The sequence below is a fragment of the Squalius cephalus genome, assembly GCF_949319135.1.
Source record: "Squalius cephalus genome assembly, chromosome: 24".
Taxonomy (NCBI): Eukaryota; Metazoa; Chordata; class Actinopteri; order Cypriniformes; family Leuciscidae; genus Squalius; species Squalius cephalus.
In genome coordinates, this window is record NC_137145.1 from 13,647,788 (window position 1) to 13,667,982 (window position 20,195).

A 20,195-nucleotide genomic window follows, 5' to 3' on the forward strand; every position below is an offset into this window, starting at 1 on the left:
GGAGAACACTGGCACACCCAGATTGAGTCAGAAGAACCCAAGTGTAAATGTTACCCTACCTGACGCAGATCCTAGGTATCTTTACCCAGGAAAACTCTCACATATGCATGAGCTTTGCATATCTGCACATGCCACAGAAACCCACAGGTATGTATTATTAAAACGAGCAGAAAAATGGAGAGTTTTATAACTCTTAGCTTCCTTCATTTCTCTCATTCTAAATTGCCACATTTTTGGGGGAAACAGTGTACAATCTGTGTCTACAATCTGAGGCCTGTTTTTAAAACAATACAGCTTAAAATAGTTTGATTGTTATAGCATCAACAGCATACATTGTGATACACAATGTTTTGGTGTCAGGTTGTGTAAAGTATGAATGAGTTAGTATGCCGCTTTTTGAAAAAAAAAAAAAAAAAAACTTTGGAAAGTCCCTGTAACTGTAATTTGCATAGTGATTTTTTGTTTTGTTTTTTTTGTTCTGCTTGAAGCATATGTGACACAAAGTGCCCATTGTGATCCATTCATGTGGTTTTATAAAGTAGGGAACAGAGAATTGTGGCTACCCAGCACTTTGTAACAATGTATAGTGTGTGAGCTCGCATCTTTCTTCTGAACATTCCTTTTGGCGAGCTTGCTGACTTTTGAACATTTTAAAGTAAAGGACAGGATAAAAGGTTTGAAAAGAATTACCCCCATTCAACAGAAGTACCCTTCACAATCACAAATAATCCAGTAGTGGCAAAAGGACTGAACTTTTCTTCCACATTTATCACTGATCTCAAAATCCAAACAGAAGTAGCCTATCTACACCTTATTCAAGCAAAACAAAATACATGTGTCCCCTAACCCAGATTATATTCATAATATTATTATCTGAAGATGATCACACATTCTATGTTACTGAAATGGCCTATTGGTTGAATAGGCCACTATTCAAAATACCTTGAATGCATGTATTATATACAATTCTAATCTACAGTACTATACTTATATATTTAAAATCAGTTATTTTATTATTAAATCAATTAAGCTTGAAACACATGGGCAAATCACTGAAAATGCAGTAGCTGTGTCATCTGTGTGTCTTTGAGCTGTAACAGCACGAATGTTGAAGCTAGACAAAAGCAAAACATTGTCAGTCTTTTGTCGACGCCTACTGGCAGTGAAGCGGTACTGAAAGTAAAACTGCTTCCTATACACAGAGAGTGACGTGTATTTCTATCTATACACCCACTTACCTCAGATACAAAACGACGGGAGTAAAATAAAAGATATTCTCGTGTTTAAATGAATAAAAACGCTAATTAATTGATTGGCATTTGTTTTACACATTCAGGAACATGCGCACAGACGCTCAGTGATCTGTTAGCCGTGGTCGTTTACCGGTATTAGTTAATCTCTGTAAGGATATGTTGCGTAATGCGTACTGGACCCGGTTATGGCGTCTGTGACTCGTGTGGGAACATGAGGCGTCGAGATTCAACATTATTCCGGTATTGGTGCGTGTAAATAAACTGTTACCATGGCTGGTGTGTTTGATATCGACCTGGACCCGGTGGAGGACAGCATGTCAGATGAGGAGCTCCCTGACGGGGTAAGTAATCGGTAACAAGCCCGGTTCCAGATTTTCCGCATCGCCTGGACCGGCCAGAGAATCGATAAGCGTTTCAAAACTCGGCATAAAAGTACCTTGACTGTGCTGTGTAATTTACTATGTTAAACTAATAGATGACAACAATGGTACTGTAAGATTTACCATACTACTGAATTATCTATGTGATTTACAGGTTCGTTTTTTTTTTTTTTACAAACGACAAATTTACAGTAACAGTTACTTACCATGGTGTGTGTGTAAATATATGTAATTGTAATTAACCATGGTAATGGTATTTTATTATAGGTGGACATGTCTGTTTAAATAAGATATATTTTGAATTCTAGCTTGGTTTCTAGTTGGTCTAAGCTGGTCATTAGTTGGTTAAAGCTGGTTATTAAGATGGTGGACCAGCAACAAACCAGCTACCAGTTGGTCAAACTGAAGATATTCCAGTTGATTTTTAGAAGGTCAACCAGTTAATGACTGACTCAGACCTGCTAGAAACACTGCTAACTGCTTAAACCGGATTGTTGGATACCCAGCAGCATCACTTCAGGTGTATGAAGATGACTCAAACTTGTATGACTAGAAATATGAACTTTTAAAGAACTTAAGAGGCAGTTAGTTTATGTACCACTGAAACTAAAGCAAGATAGAGTTTTAGTGTTCAAAAGTTTGACTAGTTCTTTGTCAGATTTTTAAACTGGCTTTGCTCCTGAATTGCCTCTGAAACTAGAAAAAAACAAAAAACGTTGTAGGTCTGGCTTACAGTGGTCTGACACTATCTCCATTGTTAGACTGGGTCCTGTAATGTGATAATAGCGATCAGTGACCTTGATAGTCCGGTTGATGGAGGAGAGCCAGTGCGCATCAGTCATTGGTATAGATTGAGCTTTAATGGCCGTGTCAGATCTGCACACTTGGCAATTGGTGAAAAAGCTGCAGAGATACAAAAACTGCAATCCACACCTAAAACTCCCTACCAGAAACACAACAAGTTTTTTTTTCCTCCACAGGCCAAGATGAATGAATGCATGGATCAGTGCAGTGGCTTTGAATTGTGAGTATGCCACCGTGCACTTTTGGATGCACAAAATTATATTTGTGTATTTTGAAGTTAGCTTCTCCAAAAGTGAGTTGTCTTCTCCTTAAGGCAATTCCATGTTTATATTTGAATGTACTTATACTCTATATTTTAGTATGGAAGACTGCGAGAAGTTCGAGATCTCTGAAAATAGTGTGAATCAAGGCACGGAGCAGATTCGTCCGGAATGTTTTGAGTTGCTTCGTGTTTTGGGTAAAGGAGGATATGGAAAGGTAAGCAAGACTAGCAGTGCTACTCAGTGTTTCCTCCCTGCATGTGGCGTGTTTTGGACACATAATGTGGGCTGCAAAATAACGCACTCTACCCTTCAAATGTTTGGGGTCAGTATGATTATTTTTTTTAAATGTTTTTGAAAATAGTCTCTTATTCTCACCAAGGCTGCGGGTGTTTGAACAAAATACAGTCAAAATAAATACATATTGTGAGATATTACAATTTAAATTATTCAAAATGTAACAACTGAGGAGAACAATAGAAGCAGTCAAAACAATAGGACAACAATATGCAAGTGCTGTGACAAGTCCCAGTTAGTCTAGCCAAGCACAGTACACATAGCAAGTTTATATATATATATTTATATATTTATATTTATATTTTGTGGAATAACTCAAAATATAATCTGCATGCACAATAAACTATAGTAACATTTATTTACATTTCTCGACAGAAAGGTTTTTGCTGGTTTTAATAAAATGTTATTCAATAACAGTAGTCATAATAAGCATATTTCCAGTACGTGCCACAGGCCTGCATAGTAACTCACTTCAACTCATAAGAATCCTCGGTAATCCTTGGCAAACTTCGGCAGTTGGTTTAACCGGCTCATTCGGTTCTTGTTGACTTCGGTTGTGCGTCTTGCATCATCAACCTGGGACTAAAGTTCGATTCAGTTCGATTAGTGAACCAGCTCGACCGGTTACTTCCTAATATGAACCGGCTCAAAAGAACAATTTGTTCAAACATCACTGTTAGCTGTTTCTTAAAAGTGGCTAAAGACTCAGCTACTCAAGATCTCAAGTGATTTTGTGCCTCTTTGGATGCCACCACAAGGCGCCGTTCACTTGCAGAACGCAAGATTCTGGAGGGCACATAGGTCTGAAGTAGTGCGTTTAGGTTTGGGGGTGCAGAGCCAGTGGTTGTTCTTTAGGCAAACATCAGTGCCTTGAATTTGCGAGCGGCTATTGGCAACCAGTGCAAATTGATGAAAGTGACATGCACTCTCTTCGGGTTGTTAAAGGTCCTGTTTTTCCTGTGTTTTTGAAGCTTTGATTGCGTTTACAGTGTGCAATATAACATGTGTTCATGTTTCGCGTGTAAAAAAACGGTATTTTTCACACAATTTACTTATCTGTATACCACTGTTTTCACTGTCCTAAGAACGGGCTGATGACTTCCTTGTTCTATGAAGTCCCTCCTTCAGAAATACGTAACGAGTTTTGATTGTGCCAGCGGTTCCTGTGTTGTGATTCGACAGCAGCTTAGCGCACGTTGCCCGGAAAGGTCACGCCTCTTACCATAACGTGGAGATGCATGCGCTCAGGGAAGGCCAAACAAAGGTGATTTGACTCCGGGATGAAAATAACAGCGTCTCGACGACATGGCGACAAACACACTCTACAAACGCTCCTCTTCTCCGTGGGAGCGCAACAAGACCACGCCCGCTTTTTTTGTGTATTCCTGTGGGCGGAGGTTAGTCAAAAAACTGTTCTATTGACGCCATTAAAGCAGGAAGTAGAGGGATGTAGTCCAAACCGGCCGTTCGCTGTATGCTTTGAAAGGGGACTTCTGTTAAATAAAATATCTCGTTTGGCATTGAACTTTGAGCTTTATAATTTTACAGGTATTATTTATGCTCTAACAGCAACATTACACACTAACTAAAGTTTGAAAAATGGGATCACGAAGAACAGGACCTTTAAAGACCGTTCTTGCTGCTGCATTCTGGATCGGTTGCAGAGGTTTGACAGTATATGCTGGAAAGCCTGCCAAGAGAGCATTACAATAGTCCAGCCTAGATAGAACAAGAGCTTGGACAAGGAATTGTGTTGCATGCTCCGATAGGAAGGACCTGATCTTGCTAATGTTGTATAAGGCAAATCTGAAGGACCGGGCTGTTCTAGAAATGTGGTCTGTGAAGTTTAACTGTTACAATTTCAGTATCAATAGACTTGACTATTGTAATTCTCTTTATATTGGAATGAGTCAATCCAATATTAGTCGTATTCAGATGGTTCAGAATGCAGCAGCCAGACTTTTTACTAGCACAAGGAAGTTTGATCATATTTCCCCAATACTGCGTTCGTGGCACTGGCTGCCAGTTTGTTACAGAATTGATTTGAAAATTCTGCTTTTTCTTTTTAAAGCCATGAACGGATTAGCTCCAAACTATCTCTCTGACCTTTTGAAATTAAATAACTCTGCTAGATCATGAAGGTCATCTCAACAAAGACTGCTGATGGTTTCGAGATCTAGACTTAAGACGAGAGGTGACCAAGCTTTTTCTGTTGTTGGCTCAAAATTGTGGAATAGTGTTCCTATATCCCTAAGATAAGAGATCTTAAGAAGTTAAAAACCTACCTCTTTTCACAGGTTTACAACTAAGCCTATCCTTGATTTTAATGTTGAATTTTTGAATTGGTGTTTACGATGTAAACTCCCTTTATCATTTGTTTTACAGTCTTTCTTGTTTTTTAGATATTTATCCTGTTGTACAGCACAATGGCCAACTACTGTTGCTTTTATTGTGCTATATAAATAAAAGTTGATTGATTGATTGAATTTCTTTAAAAACAAATCATACTGACCCTAAATGAATGATAGTCATAGTCATGACTATTTGAATGATAGTCATAATACATAGTCTTTAATGCTGTTTTTGTTTGCAGATTTGGATTGTAGATCTAACGATCTAACCATTTTTAATTAGACTTTTGACTTTTACCTGTTAACAGTCCTCTTGTTTCAAAACAGGTTTTTCAAGTTCGCAAGGTAACTGGGGCAACTCCTGGGAAGATATTTGCCATGAAAGTATTGAAAAAGGTATGGCCTCGTATATTTCCCAATAATTCCCATTAATTAATCTTTCCCTGAAAATCAGCATGGGTGTTCCGCAGTGTTGGGTAAGTTACTCTTAAAAAAGTAATTAAGTACTAGCTACTAATTACATCTTCAACAGTGTAATTAGATTACTGTTCTAATTACTCTCATCAAAGTATTGCATTAGTTTCTAAATCCTATATCAACCTTGACCAGTTGAACAATACAAGGATATATATATGAAACTGCTCTTTTCAATGAAAATAATTTAAAATTGCATAAATTGTCCTTGAACTGACCAAAGTATTTAAATGGAGGTTACATTAAAAACACATGTTTACATACACATTACATTTTGATGTTAAATCCACTATTGTTTTATATAGAATAATTGTTCTATACGGTATTTAATGCAAATACATCAGAAGTAATTAAAAGTAATCCCATACTTTACTTTTTCAAAGAAAAAACGAATTCAATTATAGTAATTAATTACTTGGTAATGAGTTACACCCAACACTGGTGTTCCATCATGCCTCGTCCTGCTGGTTAACAGGTTGTATTGATGTAGTTTGCTTCACATCTATGAATAATCTCTAAGGAATGTTGCATTTTTGCATTTGTCACATTTTTGGCTCTTTGTAACTGTAAACCAGTAGATCATTACACAGTTCTCAACGGGTTTGGCCATGGGACTCACATTTTCCTGTGGTCATTACCCGTGATCCTAATTTCTAGGAACTTGAACCAAGTATTTAGTACATGGTAAGGCTGTTAAATATCAGCAGTGTGCGTGCCACAAGCACAGTATAACATCTGACAGGACAAGCAAGTTTGTTTTTCTATAATGTTGGAATAATGACATACAGCCAGACAACATCTCATCTGACAGCTAATACTGAATCAGGACAATGCGTTTTTCTCAGGCACTCTTTACTTAAACTGCATCTGACAGAAGAGTCAACAGCTTTCAAGCACATCTTTTAAAATAAGTCTCGCATCAGAACAACATTTAGAATTACATTTGGCTGCTGTTGTTGTTTCTTTTATTACACACTCCGTGACCCACCGGTTGAGAAACACTGCTTTAAACCATTCTAGGATGGAAGGAGAGCAAACGGTGTCTGTGTACACAGCTTTCCTTAATGGATTATGTTGCTTTTGTCTTGTTCAACAGGCCATGATTGCACGCAATGCAAAGGACACCGCTCATACTAAAGCAGAAAGGAGCATCCTAGAGGAAGTTAAGCATCCCTTCATTGTGGATCTCATATATGCCTTTCAGACGGGGGGCAAACTTTACCTCATCCTGGAGTACCTTAGCGGTGAGTTCAACAAAGCTACTGGTGCTTTTTTTTTTTTTTTAGCTCAAGTCAACAAATCCTGAAAAAAAATCAATTTGAATTAGTCTTGGTTTTCAGAAAAATATTAAAATGTAAATTGTCTCGAGTAGCAAAATAGCATTCATGTTTTTAGAGAATGTATCTGAATCAAGGTCATTTTTCTCTAACAGGTGGAGAGCTGTTCATGCAGCTGGAGAGGGAGGGGATCTTCTTGGAGGACACAGCCTGGTGAGTGAGGCTTTGTCATACAGTACTCAACATTTGAAGTGGATCAAAACCTTTCATCAAAGTTATACATGAATTTTGAACAATACCCGTTCTTGCCTTGAACTTTTTTGAACCACTTCAAATGTTGACTACTGTAGATCATTCATGGGTCAAGATGACCTGTCTGCTATCTGGATGATACACTTCTGTTGTGTATAAACATTGATCTCCTGTGGGAGGTTTCAAAAAGCATTGGCTTTACAGATATAGTTTGGACAGCTGGCCCAATGTTGATTTGATTGTTTGTCAGAACAAATACATGAAGTTGCTTGTCAAATTATTGGAAATGGTGACCATGACATTTTATATATATATACATGGGTGTTTTAAATACAACAAGTGCTCTAAAAAGGGGGTAGAAAGCACTGTAAAAGTACCTCAAATGTGGTCTTTGTGACTCTTGTACTTGCACTATATATTATAAATGTTTTGAACCCTCAATTATATAGGATTTTTTTTTTAAACCCTAAATATAAAAATAACTGTATAAAGGTTTAAAAATTGCATGAATGTGAGAAAATAATACTAAGAAATTTTGGGGTTAACTATTTGTGTAACAAAAAATTTAAATCGATGGATTGGGAAAGCATTTACCTTTCTAATTAAATTTATTATTTAATTTGAACTTTTTATTTATTTATTTATTTATTTATTTATTTATTTATTTACAAAAACTCCTTTTAGCTTTTATCTGGCAGAGATTTCCATGGCCTTGGGTCACCTTCATCAGAAAGGCATCATCTACAGAGACCTGAAGCCAGAGAACATCATGCTCAATTACAATGGTAATAAAACACACTCACCTCTGTCCTTTTTGTCCCAGACAGTCCTCAGGCTTGCACCACATCCTGTTCAATAAAGACTGTACTCCTATGGATTTGCTAATTTCATTCTCATCTCAGGTCATGTGAAGTTGACGGACTTCGGACTGTGTAAGGAGTCGATCCACGATGGTACCGTCACACACACCTTCTGTGGAACCATAGAGTACATGTATGTACAAACTCACATTTTCATCCACTTAAACATAATTTGTTTATGCTACTGTAACTTCTTTATGTAAAAGACCAGCATAAGACCAGTGTAGTTCACTCATCAGAGTTCACTCATTGCTGAATATTGTTTTTTTATTTTAACATACTCATGGTTGTGACGTCAACACAACAGTGAAGATTTCTGAGCAACCTGCTGTTGCATCTTCAGACTGGAATACACTACATGACTTTTGCTCAGATTGTCGACCTGATTTGCAGATTTCTGTGTCGACAATAGTTGCTGAAAGTTTGTGCCAGTTTGTAGATTTTGGGCAGTTGGAGTTGACAGATTTCACAGAAAGTTGCGTAGTATATGATGGGCACAGAAACAGATTTTTTTAGCCTCAGACTATGTTTCCATCCAGTCAAAACATGTTAGAGATTTTGAGCCAATTTTAGAATACATACAGGGTTTTTCCTACATTGAAATTTTTTTGGCGGCCGCCAAAACGATTTTTTGTCCCGCCAAAGTCTTATTTGATCTGTAATTGGGTTTTGTGAGTGAAGCAGGCTACTGACGGAGTGACGGAGAGAACGATCACAGCACCCCACCCCCGCGCGGGCACTCTCCGTCTTCAGTTCTGTCTTTGCTCTCTCCCTCGCATCAAAATCAACTGATCCTAAAGGTCGGAAGACCAAATCCATGTTTCACGTGGTGCATTCAGAGAATATTTTTGCTGAATTAGCGCTGGGTGTGAATTGCAGTCAAAAAAAAGTTGCCTTATCTTCTCTTACAACTTGTGACAAGCATTCCGCACATGCAGCTGACATAACTTTAAATAAACGCAAAAAAAAGTGGGGAAGTGGGTTTGAAGTGGGTTTTTTTTGTGTGTGTTGACAAATCTTTTGTGATGTCCTAACAGCCAGGATTCCCACACAACACGTCCGCTAAAGTCCGATTCGCGACCTAATGACTCCTTTGAGCCGATTCATTATAATGAATGGAAACGCTAGCTTCATTAAAAGCTAGCGTATGGAAAATTGGCAATTTCATTGTTACCTATTTAGTATTTTTTTGTATGAAAGCTGCTTTCAGTAGCCTATTTAGTTTTCACATCAATATACTGTAAACCGATCTGTTATACGTACGTTGTACTGCCCTGCAATATGTGCAATGCCAGTCACAAAAAAAGTTACATTTTGACTGTGCTCTCTGCAGATGTTCATTCACTTTTTTTTGCATAAGCTGTTTTTGATTGTGGTATACAGCAAACCTTTCAAGTCATAACTCTTTATTATTTAGTTGTGAATAAGAGAGGCTTTGTATGTTACTAATTATTCAGAATATGCGCAAGTCCACAAGCATTATATGAGAACTGCTGGTACATAATTCTATATTTTTGAACAAAAACTGTTGCTACAGCAAAATGTTTTTTTGTCTGAAGGATTATATTGCTCATTGGAAATAACAAGAGGATGTTGGTAAGAAGTCTATTATTAAATGCTAGAGATTCAGAATATGCTGAAGTTTGTATTAATTTACAAGTACGCTGCTAGTACAGGCACACATTTATTTTCCTGTTGGTTCTTTGCAATGTTCAAATCACTTCCATTTGTTTTATTAATAAAATTAATATAGGAAGATGGAAGTAAGTTTGTTATGGGTCATAATAAATACTTTGCTTTAAAAGTACCAAGTAAGTAAGTAAAAAAAAAAAAAAAATCTTTAATAATCGATAATCGTTACCCTCTGAATCGTAATCGAATCGAATCGTGAGGTGCCTAGAGATTCCCACCCCTAATCTGAAATGAGAAAGTAAGTGTGCTTACCTCATTTAGCAAGAGTGTTTAGTAAAATTTAGCCTTAATAATCCACAGTATGTATAGGCCTATGACAATGTGTAGTAAATTACCTAAAAAATCACAAACTTTTTCTTTGTATGTATTTTAAATTTAACATTTATTGTCAATATTGGGCTTGCGGATCATGTGGGTACTAGGGTGCTCTTTGCTGTGTGTGGATGACCATGTCGGTCAGTCACCACCGAAGACCAATTTTGACCCAGGAAAAACCCTGACATATCGTAGTGTTTGATGCGTTGTATTGAAACCGAAGCTTTCCTCTATTTACCAGTGTTGCAATACAATACAATACAAATACAATAATAAAACAAAAGTACATTTACATAACATGCATAACAAATTAGCCCCAAATTAGCCCCCCCCCCCCCCCCCCCCCTTTCTGTAGCCTAACAAAGTCAGAAAGTGTATAATGCCTAGTGTTTTGAAAGCTGATCAGAAGTTGTGTAATGGATTCCAGCCTTTAGTTTAAAAAATGGTCTGTGTAGGCTAGAAAGCTTTGGGTTGTGGAAGTTTAACAACTTGAACTTTAAAATCCAATAGGGTCACGTTTTCCATGATGTGGCCCCTTTAAAAGTCTATCCAGTTCATAGAGGTCAGAGCCTCCATCAATCATGCCCACCGAAGGCTTATTTGTGGCCTCCAGTGTCAGTTAAGGTCAAAGTAAAAAAGACATAAGCACAAAAATGGTTGGTGCGCTGGCCTTTTCTCTCTTCACTCATTCATTCATTCTGTGTCTGTCTTTGTTTCTCTTGTTCTCTCCCTCTTTCAGGGCACCAGAAATTCTCATGAGAAGTGGTCATAACCGAGCTGTGGACTGGTGGAGTCTGGGAGCCCTGATGTATGACATGGTAACAGGAGCTGTGAGTGCCCCTTCTCACATCTCTTCTCTGCTATGTTGCTTCTTATTAAAGTTTCACATGAAGATGGGAACAAAATACTTCCATAAGCTATAGATTATATCATTTGATAAATATAGATTATGCTGGTCAATAAATGCTGTTCTCTTAGAATTAATCTGTGTGTATATAGAAGCAATGCATTTTTGTAAGAAAAATATCCATATTTATAACTTTATAAACTATAATCACTGGCTTCAACTCTGACCCAATTCATCAATTACATCGATAAGCCAGTTGGTGGCGACAAGTGACTGTTAAAACAAATGTTGTCATTGAATCATTCAAGAGATGAGTTCAAAAATGCTGATTCATCCAGTAATGAAACAAGTGAAGTCTTTCTAAGTGAGTCATTGAATCATTCATTCAAACCGATTAAAAAATAATAATAAATAAATCATTTAAATTAATTAAACAAATAAATTAGACTGCAGTAATGACATTTTTTAAGAAACTGTTATTTTTTTTATTTGTAAATTCAGAATTGTGGAAAAATCATGATCTCTATTATTAAAAAAATATATATTAAAAAAGATCCAGAATTGTGCAGCTCTAACACTAACAATATCGTACAAAAGTTTGCGGTCGGTAAGATTTTTTTAATGTTTTTGAAAGAAGTCTCTTATGCTCACCAAGGCTGCATTTATTTGATCCAAAAACTGTAATACTGTGAAATATGAATACAATAAAATTCTCTTTCTATTATTTAAAAATTTAAATTATGGGTATAACAGTACACGTTTGTCCCGTGAATTTTCGGTACGTGCCTTCGGTTCGGTACGCATGTGTACACGACAAATACAGCATTGTAGCCTATTAATAATTTTTAACCACCAATAATAGCAATAAGCTCTGTGTTTTGTTACTTTTTTGTTTCATCTTTCAAATTCTGTCCATTTTACTATGAAATTCACACAATACATGCCGTTTGACACTCTTGAGACGCGATAGATTGCTGTATATAGGAGCTACTAGTTACAGAATAAACATGAATGAACATCTAAAGGTATGTTGAAAGATACAGTACAACTTACTGAGACTTATATCTGGTATAATTGCTCAATCAGTGTTTCAACCATGGAAAGAATATCAATCAATAAAACAGCTTGTAAACAAAATGTCATTACATTTACTTCAGGCAAGTCATTCAGTGTACACAACTAGAAATTAACTCTAGAGAAGAGCATTTCGCTAAATATATGCATTATGTGAGTCACAATGAGCAAATTTTAAAAAAAAAGAGTTATTGTTATTTTTATAAAGTATTCATACCCCTTCATTTTTTCACATTTCATGTTGCTGCCTTGTGTTAAACTGCTTTAAATGACTTTTTTCACATCAATCTACACTCCATACATCAAAATGACAAAGCATAAAACTAATTTCTGACAATTTTGCAAATGGATTAAAAATAAAATACTGAAATAAATACATTGGATAAGTATTCGTTCCCTTTTCTGTGACACTTGAAATTTAGCTAAGGAGCATTCCAATTTCGCTTGTAGATATTACAACACCTCAAATTGACTTAACCTATGGCAAATTCAATTGAATGGAGGATGATTTGGAAAGGCACAAACCTCTCAATAGTCTAACAGCTGAAAATGCATATCAGTGCAAAAACCAAGCCATGAGAACTGCCTGTAGAGCTCAGAGACAGCATTGTGTCAAGACACAGATCTAGAGAAAACCTACCAAAAAAATTACAGAAGCATGTAGCCTCCATAATCCTTAATGGAAGAAGTTCTGAACAACCAGGACTCTGCTCAGTTTGGCCAGTAGGCCAGCTCTAGGAAATCAATGGAGAACAGCCTCGTGACCAAGCTTATGGTCACTCTAGAACAGAAGGACATTTTCATTTTTATTTAATAATCCAAAATGATGTTTTTTTTCACACAAACTTTTCTTTTCTTTTGAGGTGTCTTGTGTATGTTTAAAATAGTATATTCAACACAGAGAAAGGCTCAAGTTTACCTTTAGGCTTTTTAAAATGCCTCAACAAAATGTTTTTGACTTTGATTTGGCTTTGTTTGACACTAATAAACCTCCTGCCATTCATCAACTCTAGTTTTCAGTTAATTGCCTTACACCGTATTGCTAGACCTGAATAAGACTAATCTCTGTTGAGGTGTTCTATTGACAGAGCATTTTACCAATAATTCTGTTGACCTAGTTTGTGGCCTCTTTAACAAATAGATACTGTTTTGACTGTGTGAACCCCCAAAATAACATAGATGGAAACAAATGTAGATAAAACCTGAAACCAAAAGTATATGGACACCTACACTTGCATGTGCTTGTTTGAAATTTAATTTGAAATCTTTTGCATTAACAGGGAGTTGCTCCTCCTGATCAGCTTCCACTTTTCTGGGAAGATTTTCTACTAGATGTTGAACATAATTTCCTTCCATTCAGACAAATTTCAAAACAAAGTAATCATTATTGTGAAGATATCAAATGTCTTCTGAATTTGTACAGAGAATAAGTTTATCCTTAACCTCTTAAACCTTTCACCTCCAGCCGCCATTCACCGCAGAGAATCGGAAAAAGACCATTGACAAAATCCTAAGGTGCAAACTGAACCTTCCACCTTACCTCACCCTGGAAGCACGGGACCTTCTGAAAAAGGTAGAGGTTTTAGGTCAATCAGGTTTCACAGTGTGGAATTCGGTCTTATTTCTCAACTTATGGGGTTGTGTGTGTTTGTTTCGCTCCCAGCTGCTGAAGAGAAACGCATCAGTGAGGATAGGAGCTGGTCCTCGAGATGTTGTAGACATCCAGGTATCTGCCCTTCTGACGTGGTGAACCCATTATCATAAAAGCAGGAAATGACATATACATATATAGTGGAGTTGTGTAGATTATAAAAAGAGATTGTATTTTTTAGACCCACTCCTTCTTCAGACACGTAAACTGGGATGATATCCTGGCTTGTAAAGTTGAACCTCCCTTCAAGCCTTTTTTGGTATGAGTGTTTTCTCTCTCTGTACAATCAAATTGTTGTGTATTTCTAGTTGTAATTATCATTATTATAGATCTCATGATGAAGTATCCAATAATAACTCATCACGGATCTCTCTTTCTGCAGCAATCAGCAGACGATGTTAGCCAGTTTGACTCAAAGTTCACTAGTCAGCCTCCTGTGGACAGTCCCGATGACTCGACGCTCAGTGAAAGCGCCAACCAAGTCTTCCTGGTCAGTTTGTTTCTTTTTGGGCTAAATTGATCTCTAAACTCTTTTAAATATATATTCTTTGCAGCAACACTATAACTCTCTGGTGTGATTCCAACGTTAAATTTATATTCATGCATGTAGCAGATGCCTTTTCCAAAGTGCACCTATGGTGAACATAATTATTTTTGTTTATCAGCCAAAATAAATAAATAATCTGATATAAAGGGCTACGGTTTTGGATGCACTACAATTCAGAAGTTTGGGTCGGTAAGATTTTTTAAAATGTTTTTGAAAGAAGTCTCTTCTGCTCACCGAGGCTGCATTTATTTGATCAAAATACAGTACAAAACGCAATATTGTGAAGAATTATTACAATTTAAAATGACTTTTCTATTTGAATATATTTTGAAATGTTATTTATTCCTGTGATGTAGGGGTGTAACGATACCCTCATGTCAGATTCGATACATATCACAATACTGAACTCACGATACTGCGATACTCCAAGACATGTGATAAAAGGTTAACAAAAAATGTACTGTTTATTAAACTGATAAATTTGATATTACATTGTGTGTATAAATGAATATTCTTGGACTTGGTGCTGGAAACCCAAAGCACAGGACAATAGAGACACCAGAATAAAAATATTCATGATTCTGAAGCTGAAAATACAGAATTATTTTAGACGAATATGTTTCTCTGTCACTGACTAGATACATTTAAAATAATGTAGGCCACTTTTTTACACAGATATTCCCCTATTGCATTATTATACATTATATTCAACATTATATATAATATTTTATTGTAGTACTGACACTAAAACTCTGAATTTTTTCTCACATAGTAAATTTTTTTTTGGGTGAACTATACACAATACATATTGTCACTATTCACGATACATATTGTTGCATTTTTGTATTACGATATATTGTGACACGATATATTGTTACACCCCTACTGTGATGGCAAAGCTGAATTTTTAGTCTTCAGTGTCACATGATCCTTCAGGAATCATTCATATATGCTGGTTTGGTGTTGTAGAAACATTTTCTTATCGCTATCAATGTTGAAAACAGTAAATTACTGGGTACTGATGCATCCTTTAATGTACCCTTGCTGAAAAAATAAAAATAAGAAAAAAACCTTACTGAACAGTAGTGTAGATAAATTCACTAATATTTTGATGTGCTACAAGTATAAAAAAAACATGCGTTGTAAAAGATTCATTCATCAGATTGTCGCCATGATCTACCAGATGAGCTACATGGGTAGTAAAATACCAGATTTTTTTATCATAAACATAAAGATGTTCTTCAGACAAATAGAATAGTATTACTCATCAGCACTAAGGCCTTGTTGTACGTGACACCATAGCCCAAACATAACACGAGACCAACGGAAGCCCCAAAATTTGTTTATACGCCGTTTGAATTTAATTATCATCAGCATGCTATGTTGAGCGCTCGAGAATGCATGTGAGATTAATTTCTGACTCCCGACCTACATATGTGAGTGCGTGTCAGCATGTGTGTGTGGTAAATTGGTTATTTTTGTAGACAAACTTACGAGAAGGGAGTAATGTCTCTCATCTGGTCTGTATTATTACTGTTAAACTGTTTTTTCCCAGCTGTTAGTGTGTTTTGCTTCATCATAATTACACATCCTCTACACTCATCTATTTTTTTGTCTACCCAAACTCTTTTTGTTTTTATTATTTAATCTTTTCTCGGATGTTGTCTCTCCTCAGGGCTTTACGTACATAGCTCCATCTGTGCTCGAAAACATCAAGGAAAAGTTCACTTTTGAGCCAAAATCCCGTTCGCCTCGCAAGCTTCTGGGAAGCCCAAGAACACCAGTGAGGTAATGTGTTTTTCTCATTCCACTGAGGTTTGAACAGTATTGTTTTCATGATCTTGTAGGGCTGTGTAAAAAAAAAAAAAAAAAAATCCAATTATGAGTTCATTTGACGGATCTTTAATTAATCTTTCACTCTATGCTAGTTTTTCCCATTCCGCCGAATCATATTTGAACCAAATTTGCATCTCAAAAGATTTTGAAAATGGCATGTTTTGCAAAACAATGACAACTAACAAATTAATACTTTTATGAACTCTTTTTCTTTCTTCTTTTTTTTTTTTAGTGAATCAAAAACAAACCGCATGACCGTTGTGGTCTGATTCACAAACGGATGACTATTATGACCTGGTCCTTTTAGTGAATCAAAAATGTTTTGATTCACAAACAAAATGGTTCTTTTTAGTTCATCTAAAACTTACAGTGCAACTTTTGTCCAATCCATATTTTAAAGGAATCATTCAAAAATAAACTCAGATTAAATGACCATTTGAATCAGTATGACGAATCCTTTATTGAATTAACTGACTGAATCCGTCAGAGTGGGTATTTAAGGGGAAAAAAAGTTGAAGAATATTAAGAAAATTAAGGATATATACTTAAACAAAATATGTATTGATTCCCAACCCTATGATCTTGTAGGAAAGGGCATTGATTTAATTTATCTGAGTGTAATTTGTTGACCAAAAATGAGAACCAAATCTAAGGTTGTGCATGCTGGAACATGCTTATCTGGTCATGTGTATACTGGTTATGTGTTTGAAGCTTTGCACGAATAGAAATCAGTAACCCGTGATCCCATACTTGCTTTTTCCAGCCCTGTGAAGGTTGAAGGGGAAGACCGTTGGTCTCGAGGTCCACCCTTCCCAGAATTGAGCAGAAACGCGTCGTCTCTCCCGCCGCGCTCTGATCCGCCCATGGAGGTGTCTAATGTGGAGCAGATGGACAATAACAGCAGCATGGAGGTGTCGGCCCCTCTCCCCATCAAAAAACCACTGGGATCCAATGTAGGGTCCGTCGGGAAACAGGCTCACCCAGTGGGCGGCAGGAGACCCAAGCATTTGAGAATGAAACTTTGATGAACGTCTTGAGTTTTGCACTTTAGGAATTTATTAAATTACCCAAAGGCCTTTCTGCACCCAGTTTTCTTCACTTAAACACTTGCCGCCTCAGCATACTTCATGCAAGCATGCAGAGCTTGTTCAGATCAAAGCCTGTGACCTCTCTCTACTTGCACCGTAGTGAGTTGGTCTGCCGCTTATGAAAGAGAAGGAGACCACCTTGCACTTTAGGCGACTCTTGAGCATGAATTTCACAGTTTTTTCTTTTATATGCCATGCTCATGCAAAAAAGTAAGGAAGAATTGCATATCTTCTGTTCTATATTTGAAGTTTGGTCTGAGAGACTGAGGCTGAGCTTCTCGTGATAATTGATAGCGTTTAAAGAGAGAGTTTATCCAAACCTATTTGACTTTCTTTCTTCTGTTGAACACAAAAGAAGAAAATTCTCAGTGTTTTAGACCCCATTGACTTCCATTATATGAACTTTCACAGAAGAACAGAAAGTCATACAGGTTTGGAACTATGTGAGAGAAAATAATAAGAGAATTTTCATTTTTGGGTGAACTATCCATTTAAAGTAAGAGAAGATCCAGGTCTACATTCCAGTGGAATCTGTTTATTTTGCAGTGTGTTTGATTCTTAATGCATCAGTAGTTATTAGGACTACTAGAATCACAGATGTGATTCAATGGCAACCAATGATAAACTATAAAGTTAAATATAAGCTGTTTTTTCTTTTTCTTTTGTGCAATGCATCAGGCAGTGTTGGATGACTTCAAGACATTCTTCCCTTGTTTTCGTCTGTTCTTGATTTACATTTAAAATTCATACAATTGAGTATGAATCTACCTGCGTTTGGACATCAAATCACTGTTTTTCTTTTGCATAGTATGCATTATTTTGACCAAAGAGTATTAAAAAATACTTAATTACCAGATAACGCTAGATAAATCCTCTTAATCTAGAGTACCAGTACTTTCTAAGCTACATCTATTGCCACTAATATTAATATGATGTCCTCTTTTTGTGAAAACAATTGGTGGAACATCCTTTTTTCAGTTTTACTTTTCACTTTAGTATTGAAGACAGCAAGACAATTATGAAATGGTTTCCTAAACAGTTGTTTTTTTCATGTTTCTTTCTAAATATGTGTTTTCATTTTATTTATTTTCCAAGTGCCAGATAGTTTTTTAAACTATGCAAATGATTTATTCTTAATAATCAAGAGTGCCGGATTAGTTACATAAAGAAAAAGATGAGCCCTCTTTATTTTGTATTTAGTACTTCTTTCTTTGGGGATCTTGGAGTCAAAATAATTGTATTATTATTAAGGATAAAAGGTAAAATCTTGGGATTTTAAATATATTTTCAAGATGTGCAGTGTATATAAATACACCAGATAAAGCGAAAACCACTGGATTATTTATTGTTCTGTTGACTTTTGATGAAATAAGCTTAGATATATGTGGTTGAGGTGAAAGAAAAATCTATATTCTAGTAAACCCAGAATGATGTAAGCATAATAAAATAGTTCATCCTTCAAAAAAAAATCAGTATTCATTTCATTGCTGTATATAGAATTCTTCATGACTGTTGGTGCTCTTTCATTGTATTATAGTTCTTATAGATACAATAAGTGTCTGGTCGATACAGACTCTGCTTGTTAGGATTGTGCTGTATGTAAGAAGGGGTCCTAGTCATCAGTGATTTAATGTATCTTGTTTCACTGTGCTCATAGTACTGTTATTGTTATCAATGAACATCTACGTCTGAGGCTGTGTAACCGCTTTTAACCACTTTTTTTTTTCCCATGGAAATGTAAAATAGGCTTGTTTTCTGCTTGAAGACATTGTAACTCACTGATTGAATGTGATGTTAACCTCACATCCTCGAACTAATTTCCGTGGTGTAGATTGTAATTGTGGTTGGACATTTGGAGGCCATTGCTCTGATTGAACTGTCTGGACTTTGCAGCAGATTCCATCAAGCCAATAACTATCTGTACTCACTATGCACAGAAAGCATGATTGTGAATACTTTAAGCTTAACACAGTGCCTACTGATAAACAACAGCCTGCTGCGCCGTGGCAGTTAACAGCCCGTAATGGCTTCTTATGTGAAAGCCTTTGATTTTGAAATCTGTGCAAGACCAGCAGCTTAATTAAATTGCCTCTTAACTGGTACTTTGACTATGGAAGCATCGCTTTATGCCTTTGCATACACAAATATAGACCGTTTATTTAAACTATGCAATGCTAACTGGGAGAGGGGCCTGTAATGTGGCGTAAATGGCTTTGTGTGTCACTTTTGACAGTCTGATGAGTTGGATATTTTCCATAAGCCCAGTCCCTATAATCACAAGACTCATGGCCTGGGTTTAAAACCTTTCAATCTGTCTCCCACTGATTCTTACAGTCATGTTGGAATATTAAGACACAACTTGGTGCTAAGTGTTCATTACTATATGTTCCTTATAAAAAATGTAATGTGGTGTGCAATTGAGCTTCAGTTAAACTGAACCTGATCTCGAAAATGTGTGTACTTCATTAGGAACCAGGGTTGTAACCAATTCTGAAACTTCCTGGATTATAAAGTCAAATAGAAATATGCCTGTAAAAAGAATTGAGATGCAGATAAGATTTAGCATTTTAAATGCAAATGCTTGAAGTGCTAAAACATTTTGGTTTTAAAAATTAAAAATACTGGATGACATGAGATTGTTTATAATGAATAAAATGGTGTTTTGTGACTGTTCATATTTATTTTAAAACTCATTTTAATCCCTGGAGAATTCTACATCATCAATAAAATTGAACTGGAGCATCAACCCTGGAATTTTATATTGGATTTACTCCGCAAGTATTTCAATGACGCTTCTTAACAGTTTGAAAAGATTTATTTGGTCAATTATTGAAATATACTGGAAAAAATACAACTGCATACTGTATAATGGTACTAAAATAGATGTTTTTTTCTTCAACTCTTTGGTTTATTACACTAAGTGCAGCATTAGAAAAA

The 20,195-nt window shown here is 36.2% G+C and overlaps 1 protein-coding gene across 1 annotated transcript; it reads left to right on the plus strand.

The window, feature by feature from the left end:
- The first annotated feature begins 1,196 nt into the window (after positions 1-1,196).
- Positions 1,197-19,926, plus strand: rps6kb1a (ribosomal protein S6 kinase b, polypeptide 1a). The gene is made up of 15 exons (XM_079861831.1): positions 1,197-1,594; positions 2,614-2,657; positions 2,797-2,914; positions 5,673-5,741; positions 6,916-7,063; positions 7,252-7,309; positions 8,033-8,133; positions 8,251-8,341; positions 10,955-11,045; positions 13,602-13,709; positions 13,800-13,862; positions 13,969-14,046; positions 14,170-14,277; positions 16,010-16,122; positions 16,934-19,926. Exons 1-15 carry the CDS (start codon positions 1,523-1,525, stop codon positions 17,193-17,195), a joined length of 1,524 nt encoding a protein of 507 aa, XP_079717957.1. The 5' UTR covers positions 1,197-1,522; the 3' UTR covers positions 17,196-19,926.
- The last annotated feature ends 269 nt before the right edge of the window (positions 19,927-20,195 follow it).